Source organism: Chelonoidis abingdonii, chromosome 22 (assembly GCF_003597395.2).
Source record: "Chelonoidis abingdonii isolate Lonesome George chromosome 22, CheloAbing_2.0, whole genome shotgun sequence".
Taxonomy (NCBI): Eukaryota; Metazoa; Chordata; order Testudines; family Testudinidae; genus Chelonoidis; species Chelonoidis abingdonii.
The window spans coordinates 9,295,408-9,321,422 of NC_133790.1; the positions used below are offsets into that span (position 1 = coordinate 9,295,408).

The following is a 26,015-nucleotide window of genomic DNA, read 5'->3' on the forward strand; positions in this document are numbered from 1 at the left end:
AGGAATGAACCGCTCCACTGGTTTTGGAGAGGAGCAAGACTAGGTTGAATTTTACCCCACGCTTCTCAAAAGTCGCAAGCAGTTAGGGTCAGGCCCCAACCTATAGCACCTTGCCAGGTAACTGACCCATTTCCCCTTTCCTTCGAATGTAGCGCCAAAGGTAAGCATGACTCGTTGGCGATTTCATTCCTTGCTTGTGCTCAAGCATCAACCACCTATTTGCTCACTACCAGCTGCTGTTCAGCAAGCAGAGGAAACACAAGGACCCAGAACATGATCACTCCAAGTTTCTACATCAATAGTAGCTTAAAAAAAAAACACAAACACCCCCCCCCACACACACACACACACACCATTTTGCGACCAGAAGGAAGTGTTCAGTGTGGCATTCCCCATCAAGCAACTGCTATCTTACCCCCTTCAAATGCTGGCATCAGGCTGCCAGCCATATGCAGGTCTGGAAATTGTGCAGAGACACACTGCCTCCAAGGGTTATTATTTAGGTCAAGTTCAGGAACGAACAACTTGATAGCATCCTTTCTGTTACAGCAGTGACAGGGAATAGGGAATTGAAAACATTCCACAGTACAGAAGAGCTCAAAGATTCGTTCTAAAAAGAAATCTCTCAGTGGCTCACACTATGAGGGGCTCATCTTATCACCTATAATTTTTCACTCTAATCAATCAAGGGAGATGCTGATTACTGTCTCTGGATGTCTTTCTGCAGTGAGTTAGGGGCAATCTGTTGCCCTGATAAAGGCAGTCCACACTGGAGTTGCTATATAGCTAGACTCAGCTGGCTTCTTCAGTAATGATTCACTGTTCTGGGGACCAGAGAAAACATCTGCAATTGATTACGCAGAAACAAAAGGAAGCTATTGATCAAACAGGGCAACCCAATCCAGCACCGCCGGCCCTCCAACCATGTGAATATCCAACAGAGAGAGATTAGAGATGCAAGAAAAATAAAGCAACAACAACAACTACTCCTCCAAACTCAAGTATGCTGTTTGAGTTAAGGTTAGTAATAAAAACTTGGTTGAATTAGCACAGTGTTATCTTGTCTACAGGGATGCAACATGTGCTTCAGACAACCTCCTTATTGTTCCCGTAGAGCCTCTTAGCCATCAATCTCCCAAACGTTGTCAGCGTGGCCCTTTGTTTCAGAAGATGACCACCCCCCACATGGCCTGCTCTTGGAAAAGCATTGGTTTTTGTTGCCATCTCTATACTGAGACTGCATCTGTTGCCATCCCGAGCAGCCTCTGTACCAGCTGCACAGCAGCGCATCCTTCTTAACCTATTTTTTCCTTCCAGTGAGCTGTGAATTTCAGTGGTGTTTTTCCTGGCCATGCTGAATATGCCATTCACTGAAAGGAACCAATGTCACAGGGAATAGTGCTCTGTTTTTCTGACTTCACAGTCATCTGACCAGCGGATCCTCGTAACTAGCCGCAGTCGCTCTGACACCTACCACCAGATTTCAGCAGCTGGTCCTCAGGCAGGTGGCAAACGCAGCCAGAGAGGTGTCTGCAAAACAAACAATTTAGGACTTCACTTCTTTGGAGCTTCTCCAGCAGAAATGTTTGTCCAGAGCACTGCAGGGCCCTGTGCTCCCTTCCCCATCCTTGAGTCATACCCAACCACAACTAAAACAGAGCCTTTTGCTGGGGATTTCCATCTCTTGTCCACCAGAATCATCCTGTAAAATCCCCCCAAGGCTTGGAACTCAGCTTTCCAGAATCACTTGTGGTCACACACTAACCACAACTCTCAAGCTACCATCACACCCTAAAAACCCAGGCCTTTAATGCACCCAAGCTCTGGGAAGGATAGCTCAGTGGTTTGAGCGTTGGCCTGCTAAACCCAGGGTTGTGAGTTCAAACCTTGAATCCATTTGGGGATTGGACCTGCTTTGAGCAGGGGATTGGACTAGATGACCTCCTGAGGACCCTTCCAATCCTGTAATTCTATACCTTGCTTTCGGGGGCCTTATCTAATCTTGCCCCTCCACAAATCTCTTCTGCAATTTAAGCACCTCTGTTCTAAATTTCTGACTCCCCATCTCACTCCTACTCTTCCCTCCTATCACTACCACCTCCTCTCAGCTCCAGGTTTTCCAGCACATTGTCCGTGTGCTAGGAACCAGTTCCTTAGTCTTGTCTGCCAAGAAACCCCCAGTCCTCTCTCTTCCTTACACCCATTTCTTCCAAGAGCCTTCCTAGAAATCCTCCCCATGATTCCTTTATCTGTACCATTGTCCCATCACTGGTCTTTGTTACCACCACCTATTATTTCCGTTCTAGAGGTCCCAGCCAAGATCCATTGTGTTGGCATCATTTACACCACAACAAATTGTTGGGGCATGGCCCAGCTACATGGACTGGGCAAACAGTGGAGAAAGGAAGGATTACTATCCCAGGAAAGGAGGAACAGAAATATTAAGGGTAAAATTTTCCAAAGCACCTGGAGATTCATGGTATTAAACCCCATTTTGAAAAGTGACTTGGGCACTTAGGAGTCTATGTCCCGCTGACGTTCAGATCTCCTGAATCCCAGGTTAGTGCCTCAACCACAAGACTGTGCTTCTACCTTGGCTCGTTTTCCACTGCAAGCTCTTCAGAGAAAGGTCCATGCTTTAATCTATATACTGCACATTTGCAGTGCTCCATAGTCCTCTTTCAGAGAGTTTCCATCCATTCTCACACTTTCTTCTCTTCCCCAGATCCCGGTCTCAGAGCTGTTTGATGGTTCTGCCTGCCAAACACAACGAATGAAGCCATTTCCCTCTGTGATGCTGCATGCCTATTATTTGGAGTTTCATTGTCCGGTACCACGTTGATAAAGCCAGCCGTCGGGCAGTCTTCACAGCCAACTGAAGCTCCTGGCGTACTTAAGCCAAAAAGTACCACATCTCCTGGCTTAAGGATGAAGCGCTGTCAGGCAGAACCCTGGGCTCCACTGCCACGGTGGCTTCCTGGGATGGCAAAGTACGGCAGTCACAATCTGGGCTGGGAGAAGAGTAACATTAACCTCAGTGGAAATTCCTTTAGCCAATTAAGGAACAGGGCTAAAGAGACCCAAAAAGAATCCCATCCAGTCACCACTGACAATGCCTGTACCAAGCATTCTATTATGATGGAAAGAAGGAAGAGGAGGGAAAACAGGTGATTTTCAGAGCTCCAACAGGATCATTTGAAGGTCCTCATTACAAGGTATTAATTCCTTGTATAGATTTACTGTGTTGTTGTGATCAACCCATGTGACATTTTTAAATGCAAGGAAGCATCCCATAGGCTTACAAATCAAATTCAAAAGCCCCACTGGAGTGTAGATTCCTGGCTAGGAAGCAAAAAAGTGGAAATTTGCCACAGCTCCATCTGTTTAAAAGTAAAAAAAATGTACCAGGGAAAATGCATTGTGAATCCTGAGTGTTGGAAGCTAAGCCTTTCCCAGCTCTGGATTCTGTCTCCTTGCCAGGAATCAGGGGTTCTTCTTGCTCTACTTTCAAGCTATCCCAAACCAAAACATAAATCAATTAATCAAGCCACCACTGTATAATTCAGAGCTCACATAATGCATCATCAGAAATTTAAAGCCACTTTTCCAGAGAGATGATTTGAGTTCTAGAGTAAGCAATTGAATCCAAGTTGCCATTTCAGTTCCACGGTTTTGTTTTTAAATTTTCAAATCAGTCCTTAAATGCCAATAAAGCATCAGGCAAGGGATCATGGAAAGTACTCTGAGAGATGACAATATCTCATGTGAAATTTGAGCAGCCTCCAATGCTGCTGTGCAGCTGGTACTAGGAATCTCTTTGCTTTTGGGGATTGCTAGGATGGGGCAGGAGGTAGCTCTGAGCAACTCAGGGGCAGGTTGGTGTTCGATGCTCTAATGTCTTCAGTTTGCAACAGACGTATAAATTAATATATAGTCAAGCACTGTGGTCTAGAGGTAAAATTATTCACTGCCTCTCCACAAATCAGTAATACCAATAGCACTTTACATTTATCATGCATAAAGCACTTCATACGGACTCATCTCAAAGCGATTTTTATACAGATCATTTCACCCACCTCTAAAATGTAGCCATCTATAGAAACCCTGCCACACTGGCAACATACATCCCTATGCAACAGTTTTTCAGGATAGACCATCGGGGTTAACTTGCCTAGTTCAAAACTACTGGGAGAACTTTAGGTAGGAAGAGCATAATTACCCTAGTTGGATTTTGGTCAGAACACCAAGATTAACACCCTTGTTGTTCAGAGAACTGACGGGGATCTTTAATGATCACGAGAGGTCAGGACCTCATGGTTTTATGCCTCCCCTGTGAAGAGAACCTCCAGCATCATGATGTCCTTATAACCTCGCACTGGGGCACTGATTCAGTATTAACTCTGAGCAGCATCCCCTGCTGTGTCACCCACTACAACATTTGAATGACGCTCAGGCTGACCCTGCCTAGCCTAGGAGATCTGCTATAGAAATACTCTAAGGCAGGGATAATTGATTATTTTTTGTCACAGTCCAAATTTCTTGGTCATGACATACAGTCAAGTCCGGACTTCAGAGAAAATAATAAAAAAAATTATTATTATAAGTAGTAAATAAAAAGATCTGAGGGTCCATTCAAAAGCGTCTGACAGTCCAGATTTGGCCTGTGGCCTGCCTATTGATTAACCCCTGCTCTAAGGGGACAGTGCTACCACATGAGCCAGTTTATGAAGCAGATTGTTTAAATACAGCCTCCCTTAAGGATTAATGAGAGTCAGACTGATCAAGATTGTGCTGATGGATTTGCCAACAACAATGAAGGATACATATCAGAACAAACCATTCTGTTTAGATTGGTTGTGCAGTAATGTATTATGACTGCCTTTATTAATGCAGATGAAATTAACACTTGAGATGAACCTTTTTTTTTTAATGCTAACCAGCATTTCAGTTTGGAAGCTCAAAGCCAACGGAAGAACCTGAAGAGCGCACGACTTTCCCAGCCGTGTTTTAGTGTCTGAGCAAGTAACAAAATGCTGACAGACCAACTACATCATCATGGCCAAACACTTTCCTTTACGGCGGGTTCGACACACTGAAGCAACAACTTGTAATTCACATCCTTAGCTATTTTGGTGCAACTCCGGGTGTGAACACTTGTTTCAGATTTTGAGCGTCCTATTGTGATTTAACTTAAAATCAGTTAAGAAAATAACTAAATAAATAAATTGCAACAACTTAAATCAAAATAAGGCACTCTCAATCCAAAATAAAAGTGTACACACTTCTTCGCCTCAAAATAGCTAGCAGTGAGAATTACAACCAAGTTTGTTGTTTCAGGGAAAGGTATGCGTAGATCAACTTGTAGAATTTTTGATTTGTTACATTACATTCCTTTTCAGCAGGGAAGCAGTTAACTGGGGACTGCAATGATTAATTCCCCATTTAACTTCTCTGATCCTCTCCAACTATTTATGTCAACATACTGGCATATACTTACCAAATCAACTTGATTTTGCTTGATTGGGTGTGAAGGTAACTTCCGTCAGCCTGCTAAACTAACAGGTCAGCACTGAATGAGTGCCGTGTCTGAGGGACATCTCTGGGATAGATTCATAGAGGCCAAGGCCAGGAGGGACCATTTGTGATCATCTAGTCAGACCTCCTGTATAACACAGGCCATGGGACTTCCCCAAAATAGGATAGTCTCAGACCCTAAGGAACAGGCACTTGTAGTGAGGGAGTTGTTGATTAAGCAGCTAATGGGCTAGTTCACTAGAGATACAGAACGGTGGTTCTAGAAGGCTAGCCTCACAAAAGGGTGACCTTCGACAAGGGGTGGGGACATCATGTGCTCAGCCGCTCCGCAGAGGGTCATGGACCAGATCCTGCACTTACTAAAGTTAACAGGAGTTTTGTCACTGACTTTGCTAGGCGCAAAAAATCAAGCCGAGATCAGTATTATTTATTGTTGTTTTGCAGTGGTGCCTCGGGGCCCCGGCAATGGATCAGGACCCCATTGTGCTAGGCTCTGTACAAACACAGAACAAAAAGGGCTTACAATCTAAGTGTAAAACAACAGACGGAGACAGACAGGGGAGCACAAGGAAACAAGACACTATCAGTCAGCATGGTAGGCTGTGTTCTCAGCACACCAGGAGCCTAACCATTGCCAAGCTTTGTAGGCATCACGCAGCAAAGGAGAGTTTTAAGGAGAAATCCAAAGTAGGACAACAAAGTAGCTTCGTGGATGTTACTGGGGAGCCTCCCAAGCGTGAGGGGCAGCATGAAAGAAAGCATGGAGGTGCTTGTTTGAAAATTTAAGCTCAGTGCTTACAAATAAGAGCAGCTAAAGTCTCGCTCATAAAATTGTAGTCTCGTCAGAAGTAGTCCCTCCAGAGAAAGGATCGTTTGCAGGGCAGCTTGTGGGAAGCTCATAGTGAGCCACCTGTTCTGTGGAGAGGAGCTTTCATTCTTCATGACTCATCAGCTAGCAACTCTTGAGAGAGCTAAATTCCCATGCACACATGCAAAGTTAAAATCTCCATAAAGTAAACCAATGTGCAATGCTGGGGCTGCTTGATATTTCCTGCTAATGCCTGCAACAACAGACCGTGTCTCTCAGAATGCCTAAACCTCCCTTCTGCTAGTCCTACCATGCAAGTTCCCTCACTCCTGCCCAGGTCCTAGTCATTCCTATAGCAATGAAACGGCAGGGCATGCGCTGGTGAATTGATGATGATTAAGGAGGACATCACAGGAAATTCAATATATGAATGGGGGGAACCCTTCTCACCCCATTGCCTACAGATTACATGGGGCTTTACAGTGAAGGATGGAGGCAAGGTTATGAATGGAAATTTGCCAGAAACTGAGACTGGATGACAGGAGATGGACCACTCAAACTGCCGCCTTCTGTTCGTTCCCTCTGAAGCATCTAGCACTGGCCACTGTCAGAAGACAGGATACTGGGCTAGGTGGACCATTGGTCTGACTCAGCAGGGCCATTCTTATGTTCTAATTGATCTGTTTACAGAAAATAACTGCGGGTTGATGGAAAATGAAAACCACTCTCAAAGGAAACCTCAGCATGAGCGCAGGAGTTCATGACACATTAGAAGGTTACGCATACAAGTAATATGCATTTTCACCTTTAGCTAAAGGTCACAGAATGTTCAATAAGCAATCCCTCCGTCCAGGAGCTGGGCAAGACAGCAATTGACAAGACATCCACATATTATGCTGCTCCAGCTCATCATTAATGTGGAAAATGCTCTGCTGTCCCCATTCGGTTGGTTCACAATGATTCAGTGCACTTGGGAGCAAAAGGAGGAACAGTTCATATAGCTGTTTTCAGAAAATCACCATTGCCCAATCTGGCCTTAAAAAAGGAACAGCTTTTGCCATTCCCATTAAGAGCACCCACACTTCTACAGAGACTGCATAATTTATTTTAAATAAAGCGTGAGCTATACGGGGATGGTATAACATACCAGGGGTTCACCGGGCATCCAGTCTCTGACAGTGGCCAATACCAGAAACTTCCCAGGAAGGTGGAAAATTCTGAAGTGCACTATGACAGAATAACCTACCTACACAGGGAATTTCTTCTTAACCCCATGTATTAGAGGTTCATTTATACTCTGAAGCATGAGGATTTATGTCCCTTCCAAATTGGGGCGGGGAAATGGCAGGCAGGGGGCTGTTCCTTTTCCTTAAATGCTTACTAAGGAAACTCTGCATGTTCTCATTAGGCACATAAATGTCCAGTGCTCTTTCAAATTCTGAACTCATGGTCTTAATGCTACTTTGTGGCAATGAGTTCCATAAGATATCCATAAATTATGTAGCATTTTTTTAACTTTGAAGTTCTTTGCCTTTCTGTTTTTGTGCCCTTGTTTTTGCATTATGAGAAAGGCAAACAGAAATGCCACATTTACCTTCTCTCTACCACTCATTGTTTGGCAAGCTTTTATCAGGTCCTCTCTTATGTGCCTCATTTTTAAACAAAACAGCCACAAATGTTTCAAATCTCTCTTCCTGGGGAAGTTTCTCTGAGCCTCAAACAATTTTAAGGCTAATTTCTGAACCCTCACACTGTTTCTACAAGGCTGTTTTCAACAGCAGATATGGGGTCAAGGTGTGAGACTGCAGGACCACCACTAAACAGACAAAGCTATGGATTTACTCGTATTACGGTCACACCTAGACGTCCGAGCACTGTAGTGCTAAACACCGTACAAATGTAAGAAACAAAACAATTCCTACCAATGTAATCAAAAATACAGTCTGTAGGCAGACTAAGTAGTCATGAATTTACCTAGGGCTAGGACCCTGTTCTTGCAAAATATGTCATAGGAAGTAGCAAACGTGAATCAAAATATCATTAAAAGCGGACACTTATTAGCACCAGGACAGGTTTGTTCCTCCGCCATATCCTTCCAAATTAGTTCCCACTACACAGTCAGCCCATGACAAAAGTGACCTGGCCAAGACATGCAAGCAAGCTCCAAGCTGGGGTTAGTAGGACACTGCAAAGCAATTTCAAAGCAAAGCAATCAGCTGCATCTTCCCTCCCCAATAGTCCCCACCAGAGATGAGCTCTGTCTCTGCCGCCATGGTCAGGTGCCAGCTCTGCCAAGGAAGAGATATACCTTTGCAGAGCACAAGATCACACAGGGAGAGGTTTCTAAGAAATGCCCCACCCTCCACCTTATTAAGGGAGACAAGGTAGCCTTGAGGGGACCATGGTGAAGGCTGCATGGGTGGGAAGAGGGGGAAAGATTGCTCTGTTTTCACTAAGTAGGAGATGATCCTTTTGGGTTCCCATCTGCAGCCTCAAACAAGGTCTCTTCAGCTCCTAAATACCTCAGCGGTATCACATAACTCTGGAAGATTTAATGCGGCTGTAACAATAGCCTTTAGCAGCTGCGCCAGCAAACCCCTCCAACCTTAACTCAGCGAAATAAAAACAGCATTCACGCCAGCCAGCGAGGAAGGGCAGGCTGGAAAAAAAATCTAGCACTCATGTTTCAACTTGCACCCAACACAACTGGTTGGTTTCACTTTATTAGATGGTACCACAAAAGGGAAAGCAAAGCTGATTTGGAAGATATAAGAAGTCGAACCCACAGCCCTGAGCATTTGCTCATTTCTGGGGGTCACCCTCAAAGTGGCTCTGAAACGATTGCAAACCTGGCATGTTTCTCTGCCCCCCATCCTCCAACCCTCCACCCTCATGTCTAGTTTCTGATCAGGACAGAATTTGCTCCTTTACTCCAATGCACACAGCATCCTTGTGAGATGGCGCTGTACTGGGGCATATAAACCACACACTGCCACAGCCAATAAGGGGGTCCAGGGACAGAGTAGCTCCTTCCCCATCTGTGGCTAATCGGTTGATCAGCAAAGGTTAGGATAAGGAGCTGCAGCCCAGGGAGAAGTGCTCCTGAGCCTGTCTGCCAGGCTCATGACCACCCTGCATCAGCAACAAACTGGCAGGAAGTCACCCAATGAGCAGGACCCAAAATTCCCCTGAGGACTGGGGTGAAACTGCAGAGGGGGACCCCACCAGCCAAGAGGGTTTCCCTTCTCCTGCTCTCCACCAGCTACAGTAAGACTTGACACTAGGATGCTCCCAAGCCGGGGAGGAATACACGCAAGAATGCGAGGAGGGTGGGAGCTGAGCTGGAAGGCTAAGGGCGCCAGTTTGTTAAGACCCAGTGTACTTTCCATGGGCCAGCAGGGAAGTAAGAGCGCTGAACCCCTCACGTGCCCCCCATATAGTGCACGCAGAAGGGAGAATTGTGCCGAGACTCACACGTGTCTCACACGAAAAGCCTCCTTGTGGAATGTCAACGAGGGCAGGAGAAAGGTCCCAAGCAACCCCTGCGAGCAAAGAAATGGAGCCAAAAGCCAGTCCCTTCCCCCCACCTCACTTGGCTTTCTACCACAGGGCTTTACCGACCCCCACCCCCTACCAGACACTCCCATGGGTGCTGTGCTACTGAGGAGCAGCAGAGTGGGGGAATTTCAGCCTCGCATCAACATTTCCTGAATTTCGAGCCTTTCGAGTGAGGCCTTTCACACGATAACAACGGGGATTTTGCAGTTCGACAGGATTCCCTGTTACAAAAGCTAACCCTGAAACGAGGTCACCTCATCCCATCTGCACTAAACATGTTATAAAAACTGTGCTCAACTTGCTATGACTCGCCAAGGTGCTGGCTCCAAAGAGCACCCTGACAAGTATGTTCTATGCTCTGACACCTAATAAGATTTGTTCAAGAAGCTTGTGCCGATGGAAGCTGTTCCACTACGGAAAGTCTCTTCCATTTCGATCTTAAATCTCAAACATTCAAAGATCCAGGAAGAGTGAGCTGGGGTGGGGGTAACAGTACAGAGCAGCGGGATTTGGACAGGTTAACCCTTCCTAGCTCTGAGTCATCAAATAGAAGCGCTGTCTTGCATGGCTTCTGGATAACAGGATTAGGGAAAACAGCTTTGCTAGCAAACACCACTAAGAAAGGACAACTGATCCACATGCAAACAGCTTCTTTGGGGCATAGCCTAGATTCTCCCACACTCCCTCACCACTCTGGGCTGAGCCCAAAAACCCAGCCTGCTTCCCTCTGTGTCAGACATGGCTATTCCAGATGACTTTCCAATCCTCCGGTGTGCCCCAGGAGGGTAAGAGAGAGTTTTGGAGTGACTGGGCAGTGCGGTCTAGTGGATAGAGCAGGCGGGGACTCAGAGCCAGGAGTCCAGACTTTGATCCTTGAGTACGTTCCTTGCCTCAGTTTATTTCCCAGTCTAACAGAAGACAAGACCTTTCATCTACAGGAGAAGCGAAAAACCTAAGAGCTTGGGGCCGAGGGGAGGATTTTTTTTTTTTTTTTAAATAAACAAAGCACGGATTCCCCTCTCTTTCACCAACCCAAAAAGCAAACCCCCCCCCCCCCCCCCAAGCCAGAAGCCCTACAAAGAGAGGGGTCTTGGCTACCTGACTGAAAAGCAAACAGTAGGTTTATTAGATGGCAGCCGCCTTGGCATGGCTGCCTGCCTGCCCTGGGGGAAATCACAAGAGAGTTCTCAAACAAACGTGAGCGCGGAGGGCCAGGCTTGCTGGGAAGCGATACGTTGGCATTCAGGGAAGAATGCCAGCCACCTCATGATTCAGCACACACTGTAAAAGCCAAGCCAGAAAGGGACAGAGGCAGAGTCCTTGAACTCTACACATGCGGTTAACCGCACTTCCCCTCCACTCCCAACGCCAGCTCGTGTTCCTTTAACCCATTGTGTTCTCTCTAGGACAACAAGTGACCCACCAAGCTTCTGAGAGTACAGCCATGAACTGGAGCACTGAGCAGCACTGAGGTAGGTGGCTAAGTAGGTTGGAGAGGGGGAGAAGTAATAGCCATCCTGAGGATGGAGAAGAGAGAGGAAAGAAGAAATGCCATTAGCAGAGATGGAAGTGTGCTTCCATTTTCTTCGACACCCCATGTCCGTTGAAGCCATTAAATCCAAATCACTGTCCCTAGCAATAGGGCTACGCAATCCTACACCTGTCCCGAGGGAAGTAAGAGGTCTGCCTTACCGCATGTGTCCGACTGATCTGAACAGGATAGGACATGGCGTGAGGGGGATAGCGCGGCTCTGTGGCTCGCCAGTTCTGTGTCACGGGCTGAGTAGATCCAGACATGGCAGAGAAGCAGATGGGAGGTTCGTCTCCTTTGAATCTCCGTCTCGAAGAACTAGGAAATCCAAAAGCTCCTCTTCATTATGCGCCTGTTGGCCACGTCACTCTACAACTGCAAGGAAACAGGAAAGCAGAAGATTAAAAATGTGCTCAAACCACAGTCCAGCTAAACAACAAAGTCAAGCCACAAATGGTTTCTAAAACCTCACTGCCTTATATTTTCTTAAAAGGACTTTTCTTCATATCAGAGCATGACGGCCTTGTTCCTTTAACCAAGGAACATTCCAACCATACAAAAGCCCAAATAAGAGTTTATTTTTATTGATTTCTCCAGAGGCATTTCCACTGAGCACATCACCATGGTACGCAGCACTTGAGAAAATATTAACAAGGCACAACTTTGATCCTGCAAACCCAAGTCAGCTTGCTTGGGTTCCATTGACTATAACAACATTCTGCCTGCATGGATCAGGGCCTACGTCTCAAAACATCAAAGTATGGGTGGGACGTGACCTGCTCCCACTGGTGGAGACTGAAGTGTTAACTACTTCATTCCAAGCAGGAGGCAGCCACTGTAAAAATGCATAAATGGGCTGAAAGGAACTGAAAATGGAGGCTGAGCTGTCAGGAAGAGTGTCTATGGGGAACTGGGGGGGAACTCTTTGAGTCATTTCAGACTTGACTAGGAAAACACTGGAGAACATGTTTTGTTCATGAGCCATTGGGAGATGGACAAGATGACACTGTCATTCTCACCTCTCAAGTCCATTCTCAGCCTTCAAATCCCCCGTTAAAACTCACTCACTCCTTTCACTGCCTCCACTCTAGCACCAACCTGATCATCCATTTAAAAAAAACTAGGATTTCAAGCTCCATATACAGTATATGCGGTGGGCCACCTTGATTTGTTTTTACCCATAGGAATGTAAAATAGTAAACAGTTAACTGGTAAGTATTAACCTTACCGGTTAACCCAGCCTAACCATTAACCCTAGCCCTGGGTGGGTCGGAGGAGCCCCTGCTGGCCACTCCCAGCTGCAGTCCTGGACAGTGCAAGCCGAATGACCCAAGCAGCCGGCCAGGCAGAACAGCAGCCCCGGGCCAGACCGGTTGACCCCAAGAGCAGCCCCACCCCGTCTCCCTTTAATCGGTTAACCAGGTAAACGATAAAATTGTAATCATTTAACTGGTTAACTTTTTAAACGATATTTACATCTCTAGTTACCCATAGTTCACACTCTCACTTTCCTTTCCATGTGCTTCTTTGGATGCCATCATCCTGTTTGTGTCCATCAGATACAAGCCCTGATGCTGCAAGCACGTTCCCATGGGCACACCCCTACGCAAGGGAGGCGTCCCAGAGAACTCAACAGTAGCGCTCAAATTCGTGTTTGCAGGAAGGCCATGCCTTTCATTCTCTTTTAAAGTGCTTCATAAACGACGGTGCTATGTAAACTTTACATGAACACCACACACCTTTGATCTAAGTCACTGGGACCCGTATCACATACCAGGGAATCCACCACAGCATCGGGTGTATTTTCACAAGCATTCCAGTCACCCATCTCTTGAACAGAATCTCAGATGTTCCACTTCCTTTTTCAGCCACAATGAAAAAAACCCAACGAGTGAGACAGTCCCCCATCCCCCCCGGAAAAAGAGAGATTTACAAGTTGTTGATTTTGATAGTCACTTTAAGTGGTTTGCTTGGAGAGGTTTGTAAGCCCCGCTTTGTCAGGATTTCAACTCAAAGTAACTAATGTCTTAATGTTGCCCTCTATTACCGGCCGTTTAAGAGGCATTAAGCATTATTCCCGTATTAACTGTTAATTATACAAAGCATAAATTTCCACCGCTCCCTGGATTCAGCAAACGTTGCCATCGCAGCGGTGAACCCTTTACGTGCAGAATTGCACTTCATTTACATGCAAAAGAAATCCAAGTGTTATTCCAACCCATCTCCGCACATACTAAGCCTCACCCTAAGATGCCTAGGTCTCAGCTGGGGTATTCATTTGTGCCCAGGGTTTTGAGAGTAGATGCCTGTCACCAATACACAAGGAGCAGCACAGAACATTTACAGGACTGTACATTGCAGCTCAGCCCCTTTCAAACCGCTCCTGGCCACTGCTAGAGACAAGAGCACTGCACGCCCAACCCAGGGTCTGTTTCAACAGGAACAGCAGTTAGCACGCACAAAAAAAAAAATTAACAAAAGCAGTGGGGAGAAGGGGAGAGGAGAGGAAGTTGCTTTTTCTCCTTGGGACCGCAGATCGGCCCCAACAATAAACCGCTTTGCTATCTGCTGCAGGCAGATACAACGAGGTCACGGGAATGCCTCTGCCTCGGTTGTTTGCCCATTTCCAGGCATTGATCACAAATGGATGCCAGTTCGGGCTGACCTCAAAACAGCCAGTGACCACCAGTGTGCTGGCTGGTGCACTGAGCAAACTGCCTCGCTGGCTAGAAGTGCCTGACCTTCCCGCTGTCACCACAACTGTGAGTCGCAGAAAGAATCTGCTGCCAAGAATCAGTGGCCAAGCAATGACCAGATTTGGGGGAGGGACGTTCTTACAGGTGAGCATTGCTATGAACGACAATCATCTACAGCCCTCAGAGGTTCCCCCAACCCTCTTAATAAGTGGGAATTCTACAGTAACCTGGGGGGAAGGGGGAGAACAAATGCACAGACAGCTGCCAAGGCCTCATAGAAATGCAGAATCAGGAAGAGAAGCCAGGAGTCTCGACTGCCAAGTGCCCTGCTCTAACTGGTGAGGAACAGCTTGCCCTGCACACCAGCAGCTCACTAACCCACAGCAAAGGGGGACTGGTTCTCTTCCCTCCTCCCAGCATCCTGCTGCACTCACAGAAGAAAAAGTTGACCTGCAACCCTTGTCCTATAAAGACTTCTGGAGCCTTAAATTCCCACCCCTCCCACACGAAGGGAGACAACTTTACTGTCCAGGAACTTGATGCTATTCAACGGAACTCATCCTGCAGGGCAGGAAAACCCCTGCAGACCAAGGGGGAATTTTAACACCCGAATGGCAGCCGTCATTTATTTATACTTCCCCTTGCTGTTCCGACTGGATGCCGTGCTAGTTTTCACTACCTGTCCTAATCGAATATGCAGCGTTCCTGCTGCGCTGTTAAAACAGCTCATTCCTTCACCCACCACTGAAACGCAGCAACCTCGAAGACAGAAGGAATTCCCTGCATGGGTGCATCTGGGTCACCACATTTTGCCCCATTCAGACCTGGGCAACCCTCACAGACTTCACTGGGTTTGCCACGATGTACCCCCAGAAGAATTCATAAAGTTTGTTGGGATAAAAGTCCCTATCGAAATTTAAGATCCTTTCCTAGCAACTGATTCAAACTCAGTCATCTATGTTTGCAGCCTCCAAAGAGTTAATGCAGACAAATGCACTGCAGGCTTCAGGGGGCCTTGCGCCGTTAGTGGCTTTCAGTACATCAACTGTTTCACTCAAAGCGACGCTGGCTCAACAGGTGGATTGCTCAATGCCATCACAGCTGCCTGTATTAAAGAAATGGGATGATTTTTTGTCAAATCAAAAGTTTAAACCAACTTTAAAACTCAGCACCAACTGGGATGATGCAGCGTGCTGGGTTTTAACACAGCGCCCTAGAGATCACCCTTAAAAACATTTCAAGTTTGCCTGTGCACTGTTGCTGAACTTCCCTATACGTTGGGTACTACGTACCTTGGGAAATTCATTGTTATGCTTTTGTGTGTGGGAGGGTAGGGTCCTCCAACTCTGCCCTAGACAGAAGGTATTAACCTGCCTGAAGAGGGCAACGGAAGAACATTTACGTATCACGTAAACAAAATAACTAAGCTAACAAGCTGAGAAGGAAGCAGTTTAGTGAGCACACTGGGGGACAGCATCTGCACCATCAGATTGTCTTCCTGGCCCTTGAGACAAAGGCCATGGAGCTGGAAAACCTGAAGCGGAGCAAAAAGACATTCTAGGTGATCCATCAATCACTTAGGGGACACAGAGAACGCTGCTCTCTGAGACTGGGCATGGTGGATCCTCTTGGCCTGTAAGGCAGGAGAAACTGTTTTAGGCAATGCTATAGCTTGCTAGAAGTAAGTTTTTGGTCACTAGAAAGGATGTTTTGTTTTGTCTGTAACCTTTTTCTGTCTCTGTTATCCCTGCTTAGTATCATGCAATCTCTGTTCTTTGTTGTTAAACTTATTCTTAGTTTTACTCTAAAGTAGACGTCCGTGCTGCTATACTGGGTACAGAGCAAGTCCCTAGCTAACCGAACAAGCTGGTGTGTACACTGCCTCTTTGAAGGCAGCAAACTTACTGCTTTCTGTGAGTATCCAGTGAGAGGGACTGACTGGGGAAGTGGGGCTCACCCCTTCCTAAGGCTGGTTAATGTTAAGGCGAGCAGAGTCTCGTGTCTGTTGGCCAGGCAGACAGATGGGGAGCGAACACACAGTTAAGCCGCAGCCCAGCTCTCGCTGGCGGAGGCAAAGGAGTCACTCACTCATGCCCGTCACCCCAATCGGGGTATGGGCCGCCAACCACAGATCTCCAGAGTTCTCTATCCTGGGCCATTCGCTCTAGCTGGTTCCAGGTATAGCCCATTGTGACACTCTCCTCAGAGAGCCCAGAACCGTAAGCCCCTGTTAGGCAAAGGAGTAACACACATACATACACCCCGAATGGCAGCAAAATGGAAAGGGAAATCAATTTACCCCATGCAGCTAGCGTCCCAGCCTTTCAGACCAAACCATTAGATTACCGTGGTCTCTCTTGATTTTGACCTAGAGCAGACATTGTCTCACAAGAAAAGTATTTTTCTCTTGTATTTCCAGCCTCCACCAGGGACCATTTTAGCCGCAGACTTGCAATAGCCATTAAGGCTTTAGGTTGGGATAGATTTACAACCTCTGATTAGAAACAGTGGAAAGTGGAAGTTTGCCGCCATGTCTGGCACAGGAGTATGACGCCAGAGCTGCACAATGGGCAGCTTCAGTTTAAAGAGAGTCTCCTGCATCCATTTACATGCACCCACCCGTTTGGCAGGATCAGCAGAATTATGCTCCTGTTCTGACGCTGAAACTCCTGCGTACAACAAAAAGGCCATGCGCCACTGCATTCGGAGGGCAGTGTGGAGATCCTCATGGCTGCAGGTGCAAGGCAAAGAAGAGCCAGCTTTGATTACATCAGTGGTCCCCAAACTGTGGGGTGTGCTCTCCTAGGGGGGGTGCAGCAGGGCCCAGACCAGCACTCACCAGGGGCAGGGAGGGAGTGCCACCCAGCCCCACTTTGCCCCCAACTCTGCTCTGGCCCCAACCACGGCCAACTGCCCGTTCTCACCACAGCCCAGCCGTGGCCCCACCTCCAGCCTCGGCTCCGTTCCCAGCCCGGCCCCAGGCTCCTCCCTCCCTCGCCGCCGGGGTATATTCCTGTCCCTGACACATTATGTGCATTTGGGTAAACCCATTAATCACTCTGTGCCTCGGTTTATCCATCCACAAGATAAGTCTAGTGAGACCCACCTACCTTACAAAGGATGCCAATTTATTTACATTTGTAAATGTCTTTTGAGATCCTTCAATTAAGGTGTGCTTCATAAGTTCTCAAACGTTTTAAAGCAAAGATGAACTGAAATAAGGATCACAGAATGCTCTGTTTCTTAAAAAACCTAAGAGTGCTCCCGTCACAGGAATCCGCACTCCCTACTATGAAACGACGTGGCTGTGTTTCCCAGCTGAACACAACATATAGTGGTCATACCTTCCGCAGCCTGTAATGTCATTAGTGCAGTCGCTGTACCTCTACATCCAGAGATCATAACCAGATCTTGGACAGGTTAGAATCATGACTGATGTTTTCCTTTAAAGACTAGTGCATGAAGAAATAATTGAGGTACAATGAAGTGTGTTTAGAGAGGTTTCCAAAGAAACCCTTCATGATGAAATGATAATGGATCTGTTTATTCAATACGTGCATGAAATTTCCTTGGAAGACAGTCAACATTATAGACAAAATATGTACATGTAATGTAGCTACTCTATCCTTTGGATTGAAAAGCTGGCTGGCTGGCTGGCATAAACCTAGGGCTGTATGCACAGCAAAAAAGACCCAAACAAAGGTAACACAGAGGGTATAATAAACAAACAAACATTCAACAGGAACAGAGCCTTGTGGGTTAGACATTAAAAACACATGCGAAGAATATTAAAAAATCAAGATTGACCAAAAGCTGCATATGATAGGCATGAAAAAGCATTTATTTTATCCATAAGGGGGCACGTGCAGGGGTTTACGTACCCGTTTTTCACTTTTAAAGGTATTTTTATTCATAGCCCCTAAGAGAAGAGTATGGAAAGTGAAAAGAACACCAGGTCTGGCCAGGGGCGGCTCTATGTATTTTGCCGCCCCAAGCACGGCAGTCAGGGTTTTTGGCAGTGCGCCTGCAGGCAGTCTGCTGGTCAAGTGGATTTAGTGGCGCACCTGCAGGCGGTCCCCCAGTGCCGCACCATCAGTGTCCCCGCTAAATTGCCGCTGAAGCCGTGGGAATGGTGGATCTCCCACAGGCGTGCCGCTGAAAGCCGCTTGCCTGATGCCCTCACAGCAACTGGCAGGCCGCCCCCCATGGCTTGCTGCCCCAGGCACGTGCTTGCTGCGCTGGTGCTTGGAGCCACCCCTGGGCCTGGCGTCTGCATTTGCCCATTTAATGGCCAAAAGAAGCTGAAGCCTACCTTCTCCTTTTGAAATATAGAACAAACTAGTAACGACAATACCTCCATCTTCATCATGCGAGGGCCCTGCCGCAGTACAGAGCAATCATCATGGACAGATCCCAGAGTTTACGGCAAACAAGGAGGATTGGAAGCCCTGATCCAGGACAGCTAAGTGACAGTATGATCTAGTGACCAAAGCACGGAACTAGGACCCAGGACAACTGAATATTAATTGTTCTGTGCCTTTACTTAAGGTCACCACATACCACGCCCTGCCATACTCAACGTAAACACTGCAATATTATTTTTCTAAGGCAAGGTGTTGTGGATCACTATTATAAAGTACTTTTGGGGTAGGAACAAGGACCTCTCCCAACTTCATTTCCCCATTGGTATAATGCAGTGGTTCTCAGCCAGGGGTGAGTACACAGAGGTCTTCCTGAGGGGACATCAACCCATCCAGTTGCTTAGTTTTACAACAGGCTACATAAAAAGCACTAGCAAAGTCAGTACAAACTAAAATTTCATAAAATTAAATATTTATACTGCTCTATATACTACACACTGAAATGGATGCACAAGATTTATATTCCAATTGATTTATTTTATAATTATATGGTAAAAATAAGAAAGTAAGGCAATTTTTCAGGAATAGTGTGGTGTGACCACTTTTGTATTTCTCTGTCTGAGTTTGTAAGCAAGTAGTTTTTAAGTGAGGTGAAACTTGGGGGTACGCAACACAAATAAGACTCCTGAAAGGGGTACGGTAGTCTGGAAAGGTTGAGAGCCGCTCCTGTAATGGGATAACATCACATTAACTGGGCAATGTTTACAAAGGACTTTGAAGATGAACTGCCTATCAGAGGGTGCCTCTCCCCTCATGTGATATTGCCACAGCCATGGTCAAAAGAGATGCTCCATCCGGAGCACCAGCCAGTATAAAAGGGAAGGGAGAAGTTGGCAGGGCATTCTCTTAGTGACATGCCAGGGATGCTAAGGGACAAGTCTTGCGCTTTTAACTCATGCAAAAATCCCTTTGACTTCAAAGGGTGTTTGGGAGGTTGAGCTTTTGCCTTAAGAGACAACACAATGCTAGCTCAACTGGTAAATCAGGAAATAAGAAACCATAAACAACAATTGCTGTGCGGCTTTCCCAACATATTTGCCTATTAAATAAAAACCTCATCCCATTTTAATTTTCTTGATAGTGGTCTGAATGCGCCTGGGGCAGTCAGTTTTCATGTCCAGTTCTCTCTCGCTGCATAGTGTGCTTGCCAAGTTGCAACTCAGATCTCCCAAGGACGCAGTTAGTGCATCAGGCACTTTGGAGTCTTTCAAATCTTTAGCAAGAGCACTGAGTCAGGGTCCATAAATGCTACTAAGGTCAAGACAGTCTCAGCTGAGTCTCATCTAGATTTTATTCTCAAGGAGACCACATACATACCAGTGTCTTTTTTTGTCACTAATAAATACAGGCATTTCTCAAGAGCATGCAGGTTATATGGGACCACTTCTCAGATGCACCCTATTTCCATTCAGAAAATCTGGTTTATATATTGGCAGCAATGCTAACATTTACAAGAAACTGACAAACAGGACTTACTCGAGGTCATGCAGCATGGCAGACACACTTCGGAAAAGAAGCCAGTTGTCCCAGCTTTAACTACCAGATTAATTTTTTTTTTTCCATTGTGCTGCAACTTCATGATGAAATGGTTATGTTCCACAATGAAAGATGGCAACTCTACCAACATATATCACTAATAGAAAGCATCAAACAGGGATTTTAGCCAACATCGCTCCTTTTAAACTTTTCCAGCGGCAGGTTGGTCTACACTACAAATTTAGGTCGACTTAAGTTGATCAAATAAATGTATGTGTCTACACTATCAAGTCCCTTCCGCCGACCTAAGTGGCATATAAAGTCAACTTCTGTACTCCCCCTCAGTGAGAGCCATAGCACTTGATTCGACATCCACAGGTCGACATGGGGATAGTGTAGACACTGCGGAGAGTAATTCGAATGAATTGGCCTCCAGGTGTCGTCCCACAGTGCTCCGCTGTGACTGCTCTGGAGAGCACTTTCAACTCCACTGCACATCAGCCAGTACACAGGAAACAGCTGCTCTCCTGTTAAAGACCTGGGAACTTTTGATTTTTCATTTCCTGTTTGATCAGCTTGGAGAGCTCACCAGCACAGCTGATCATGGGGCCTCAAGGCTGCAAACACACTTCAGCATGGAGTACACAGGAGGTGGTGGATCTTATTGCTGTGTGGGGAGAACAGTCTGTGCTGGCAGAGCTCTGATCCAGCAGAAGAAACACTGACATCTATGCCAAGATTGTGTGAGGCACAGGGGGAAGGGCTACATTTGGGACACGCAGCAGTGCCGCATGGAAGTAAAGGAGCTTCGGTAAGCATGCCAAAAGACAAAGGAGGTGAACAGTCGTTCTGGTTCTGCCCCACAGATATGCCACTTCTGTGAGGAGCTCCATGCGATTCTTGGTGGCAACGCCACCACTACCCCAAAACGCTGTGCAGATACCTCCAAGGAGCCCCGGCGACCTTGACAAACAAGGACGACACTGTTGACGAGGAGGAGGAGGAGGAGGTGGTGGTGAGGCAGGCAAGCAGAGGATCCATTCTCCCTGACAGCCATGAACTGTTTCCAACCCGGGAGCCCATCCCTTCACAGGACCAGTTGGCAGCAGAGCATGATGCCGAGAGGGCACCTCTGGTGAGTACACATTTCCAATCCAACTATAGGAGTTACATGCTATCATATTTTATGTTTAAAATAAACAAAAAAGTACGTGTAATGGGTATCAGTGGCCTCTCCAGCCACACAGAGAGTGTTCTCCAAAAAAGACTGTGCATGGGGACAGCCCAGGAATCCTCCATGGAGATCTCTAGAAAGCTTTGAGGGAAGTACTCTGCAATCCTTTCCAGAAGGTTTCTGGGAAGGGCTGCCTTATTTCGTTCACCCTGGTTGGACACTTTCCTGCATCACTCCAGTATTAACTCTGCTGGCATCATTGCAGCACACTGCATTAGGACCGCCGCCCTCCCGTGTTACCAGCCCTTCTGCCCCAAATAATCTTACTTTTCTTTGCTGTCTCTCTGTTGGTGTGCATAATAAAACTTCATTGAAGAGAAAGAAAAGATATTAATTCAACACATGGAAAAGACACTTTGGTAAGGAACAACAGAGGTAAGTGTCACATTACTCTGGCTCGTTGTTGAAACTGGCTTTCAAAGCCTCACGGCGACACAGAGCCCCTCAATGCGCTTCTCTTATTCCCCTTGTGTCTGGCTGCTTAAAATTGGCCACCAGGCAATGTGCCTCAACCCCCTAAGCCCAGGACAAACTTTTATCCCTTCGTTTCACAGATATTATGGAGCGCACAGCAGGCAGCAATACCAGTGGGGATATTGCTTTCACTGAATAAGCACACATCCAAAGGCACACTTCCACCACCATTCTGCACTGACACAGCCTATGGTTGAACTGCTCCTTACTACTGTCCAGGCTGCCTGTGTATGGCTTCGTGAGCCATAGGAGCAAGAGGTAGGCTGGGTCTACCAGGATTGCGATTGGCATTTCAACATCACCAGCGGTTATTCTGCAGTCTGGAAATATAGTCCCTGCCTGCAGTTTTCTGAACAGACCTGTGTTCCTAAAGATGCGCAGATCATGCACTTTTCCTGACCATCCCACGTTGATGTCAGTGAAACAGCCCCTGTGATCCACCAGTGCTTGCAACACCATTGAGAAGTACCCTTTTTGCTTTATGTACTCTTGGCAAGATGGTCTGGTGCCAAGATAGGGATATGCATTCAGTCTATCGCCCCACCGCCGTTAGGGAACCCCATTGAGGCAAAACCATCCACTATGTCCTGCACCATGCCCAGAGTCACTACCCTTCTTAGCAGAAGTCTGTTGATGGCCCTGAAAACTTGGATCACAACAGATCCCACGGTAGATTTACTGACTCCAAAACGGATGCCCCACTGACCAGCAGCAGTCTAGAGTTGCAAGCTTCCATAGAGCTATCGCCACTCACTTCTCCACTGTCAGAGCAGCTCTCATTTTAATACTGCTGCACTTCAGGGCTGGGGAAAGCTCTTCACATAGTTCCTGGAAAAAGTGTCCTTACACCTTCAAAAGTTCTGCAGTCACTGGTTGTCATCCCATAGCTGCATAACAATGCTGTCCCACTAGTCAGTGCTTATTTCCCAGGCCCAGAAAAAGCACTCAACCACGTCAAGGTGACACGTGACTGCCACCAGCAACTTTGCTAATTGCTCCACTCTATGTCCTCCAGCAGGGCCACTTGCGTGGCGTCACATTGTTCAGTGCGCTGGCTCCTGTTCCGGCTGTGTAAATACTGCAGGATAAGATGTGAGGTGTTTGTAATGCTCACAACAACAGTTCACAGCTGGAGCAGGGTCCATTCCTATCGTACTATGGCATCCGCACAGGTAACTCAGGCTTACGAAAAAAGATTTGGTTTGTTTGCCGTTGATTTCAGGGAGGAAAGGAAGGAAGTGTATCATGGAAGGCAAATGCCCTGTTCCCATAACCACCCACGTCAATGTTTTGGTCCCATAAGACATTGCAAGCCCAACCCAAAATTCCACTCAGCTACGTGCATTGTGGGATAGCTACCCACAGTGCAGAGCTCCGTGCACCAATGCAAGCCCTGCTGGTGAGAATGCACTCCACCAACACAGTGAGTGTAGTGTGCACACATAAGATCAACTTGCTCAGATCGGAGCTTGATGTCGACTTAACTTTGTGGTGTACACATGGCCCCAGTCTGGCATGGGACTGATGTTTAGCTTTGTCCTTGGATTACCTCCTCCAACGTTTGTGAAGTAAAACATGTCCTCACATCTCCACCTTACAGGACAGTGTCAGATGCTCTCAAGTCCTGCCAAATCCACTCCACTGTGTTATATTTCAAAATACCAGTATCACACATGCTCTATTTTTAGCTGTGATAGGACACAGATCTTGGCAAAGGAGAGCACCTGCAGTGGCCGCACTGCATCTCAATCCTTCTACCAAAAAACAATGCTAATCCAAACCCACCTTTCCATAACAAAAGAGCTCTTGTGGGTACAGAGAAGGGAGTGTGTGTTCCATTCTATGATCCGATGAAGTGGGCTGTAGCTCACGAAAGCTTATGCTGAAATAAATTTGTTATTCTCTACGGTGTCACAAGTACTCCTGTTCTTTTTACAGGGAGAGAAGTGCCTCCACACAGGGCTCTTGAAGAAAATGCCTGGCACCTAGCTTAACTGCATGACCCTTCCACAAAACGGAATGCCTCTGTTTTCTTTAAGTTTCCCTGAAGGTGCTAGCTGCAACCTACAAAACCAGCCAAGAAGGCTGAAATTTTGAAGGAGGTGCCCCAAATCCCATAAAACAGGCACTAAGGCTCCTTTTAAAATCACTGAATCACCAGTGCCCTCCCCCCACACCACACTGTTCCTCTGTTTTCTGACTGGCAGTGTCTTCTGCTCGAGCTTCCCTGCAGCAGTGCAAGGCTAGCAAGCCAACCAAGGCGAGTCAATGGAAGACTCCTTTGTTCCCGAGACAGGTCCCAGAACCGATGACATTCACTGACATCACTGACATCAACGTGGGATGGTCAGGAAAAGTGCATGATCCGCGCATCTTTAGGAACACAGGTCTGTTCAGAAAACTGCAGGCAGGGACTATATTTCCAGACTGCAGAATAACCGCTGGTGATGTTGAAATGCCAATCGCAATCCTGGTAGACCCAGCCTACCTCTTGCTCCTATGGCTCATGAAGCCATACACAGGCAGCCTGGACAGTAGTAAGGAGCAGTTCAACCATAGGCTGGGTAAGTGCAGAATGGTGGTGGAAGTGTGCCTTTGGATGTGTGCTTATTCAGTGAAAGCAATATCCCCACTGGTATTGCTGCCTGCTGTGCGCTCCATAATATCTGTGAAACTTCGGGCACACCAGTCTCATTTATTACAGCTAACGAGCCTCAGCTTTTAAAATTCAACAATATTAATTAGAGCGGGAAAATTCAAGCGGTTTTGGGGTTTTTTTTGGAGTTTTTCCATTCAATTAAAGTTAAAGTCTTTTTAACAGAGATGCTCATTACTAATGGGAATAGTACACAGATTACACACAGGCCTTTAGCGTAAAAAAAACCCATCGGCAGCGAGTTTATGGCAGAGTCCACCCTTGATTATGTAATGATGTTACTTCTGTTGTCCTGCCAGGATGTTTGTGGCCTGGCAAACTCACCGAAACGCTTTTAAATCAACTGGAAACAGAAAACACACACTTCTGAGCAGCCAGTTGGTCATGTTAAGCGCCCAATAGGGATGCTACAGATAACTGAAGATGCAAAGGGGGGAAAAGAGCCAACAGAAGAAAGGGGGTGCAGGATCAATGCACAAGCCACTCATGGAACAAAGGAGTTATTTTAAGAGCAGGCTGGAGAAAGAAAGCCAAATAGACCAATATGAGGTCTCTGTTGAGGATGCTCTGCAGAGAGGAATGGAAATGCATGGAGAGAAAGAAAAGGCATGGCTGCTGGGATGGGAAGGGAAGTATGGTGGGGGTGGGAAGATGGCGAAGGACAATAATCCAGTACCAAAGAATGGATTAGATGGAGATGGTAGAAAGCTGACCAGGTCAAAGCAGGGTAGACACAGTCAATGAAGTGGTTCAAGAAAGCACAGACGTAGATGAAAAACCTCAACACTTTTGTTGAAAAATGTTTGCTCTTTCTACTGAAAACTCAGTTTGGGATGTTGAAAACTCGACACCTGGAAAGTTTCAGCCAGCTCCAGCTGAAAGGGGCAGGCGGGGGGTGAGAATGCAGCAGAAAAACAAGAATGGGGATGTACACATGGAGGACATTTCTCTTGTTACCGGCCTCAAAACGCAGCACCTCACTACTGAATGCAATCCTGTATCCTCCAATTCTGTCATTTAAACAAACTAAAAATGATACATGGCTGCTGCTTTGAGTCAGCATTGCAAAACCACACTTGCGTCCAGGGCAAACACTTGATTTTTAATATCAAATGGGGACTAATATCATTATGATTTATAAAGCCACTCGCGGTGGGTGAAATTCCCTTCATGCAGAGGGCAGCATGCAGATGATGTAATACTTTGAGGGCTGGTCTACACTACGGGGGGAAAATCGATCTTAGATACGCAACTTCAGCTACGTGAATAACATAGCTGAAGTCGAATATCTAAGATCGGATTACTCATCCGTTCTTACTGCGCGGGATCGATGTCCGCGGCTCCCCCTGTCAATTCCGGAACTCCATTGGGGTTGGTGGAGTTCCGGAATCGATATAAGCGCGCTCGGGGATCGATATATCGCATCTAGATGAGACGCGATATATCGATCCCCGAGCAATCGATTTTAATCTGCCGATAGGGCAAGTAGTCTAGATGTAGCCTAAGTCCCACTTAGGTCCTATTTTGAGGTGTTAAATGGTGCATAAAACCGACTGAAGACTCTGCCCAGAGGTGAATTTCACTCAGACAGGAAAGACCAAACAGCCTGAGGAAGCCACAGGGACA

At 46.6% G+C, this 26,015-nt stretch overlaps 1 protein-coding gene across 15 annotated transcripts in view; it reads right to left on the bottom strand.

Annotated features, from left to right (window-relative positions):
* NCOR2 (nuclear receptor corepressor 2) overlaps positions 1 to 26,015 on the bottom strand; it is a 428,298-nt gene that overhangs the window by 300,721 nt on the left and 101,562 nt on the right. For all 15 annotated transcript variants that reach the window (XM_075060010.1, XM_075060008.1, XM_075060007.1 and 12 more), the window contains exon 2: positions 11,594 to 11,807. In XM_075060010.1, the coding sequence (XP_074916111.1) occupies positions 11,594 to 11,698 (105 nt within the window). In that variant the 5' untranslated portion in view covers positions 11,699 to 11,807. The remainder of the gene's footprint in view (positions 1 to 11,593; positions 11,808 to 26,015) is intronic.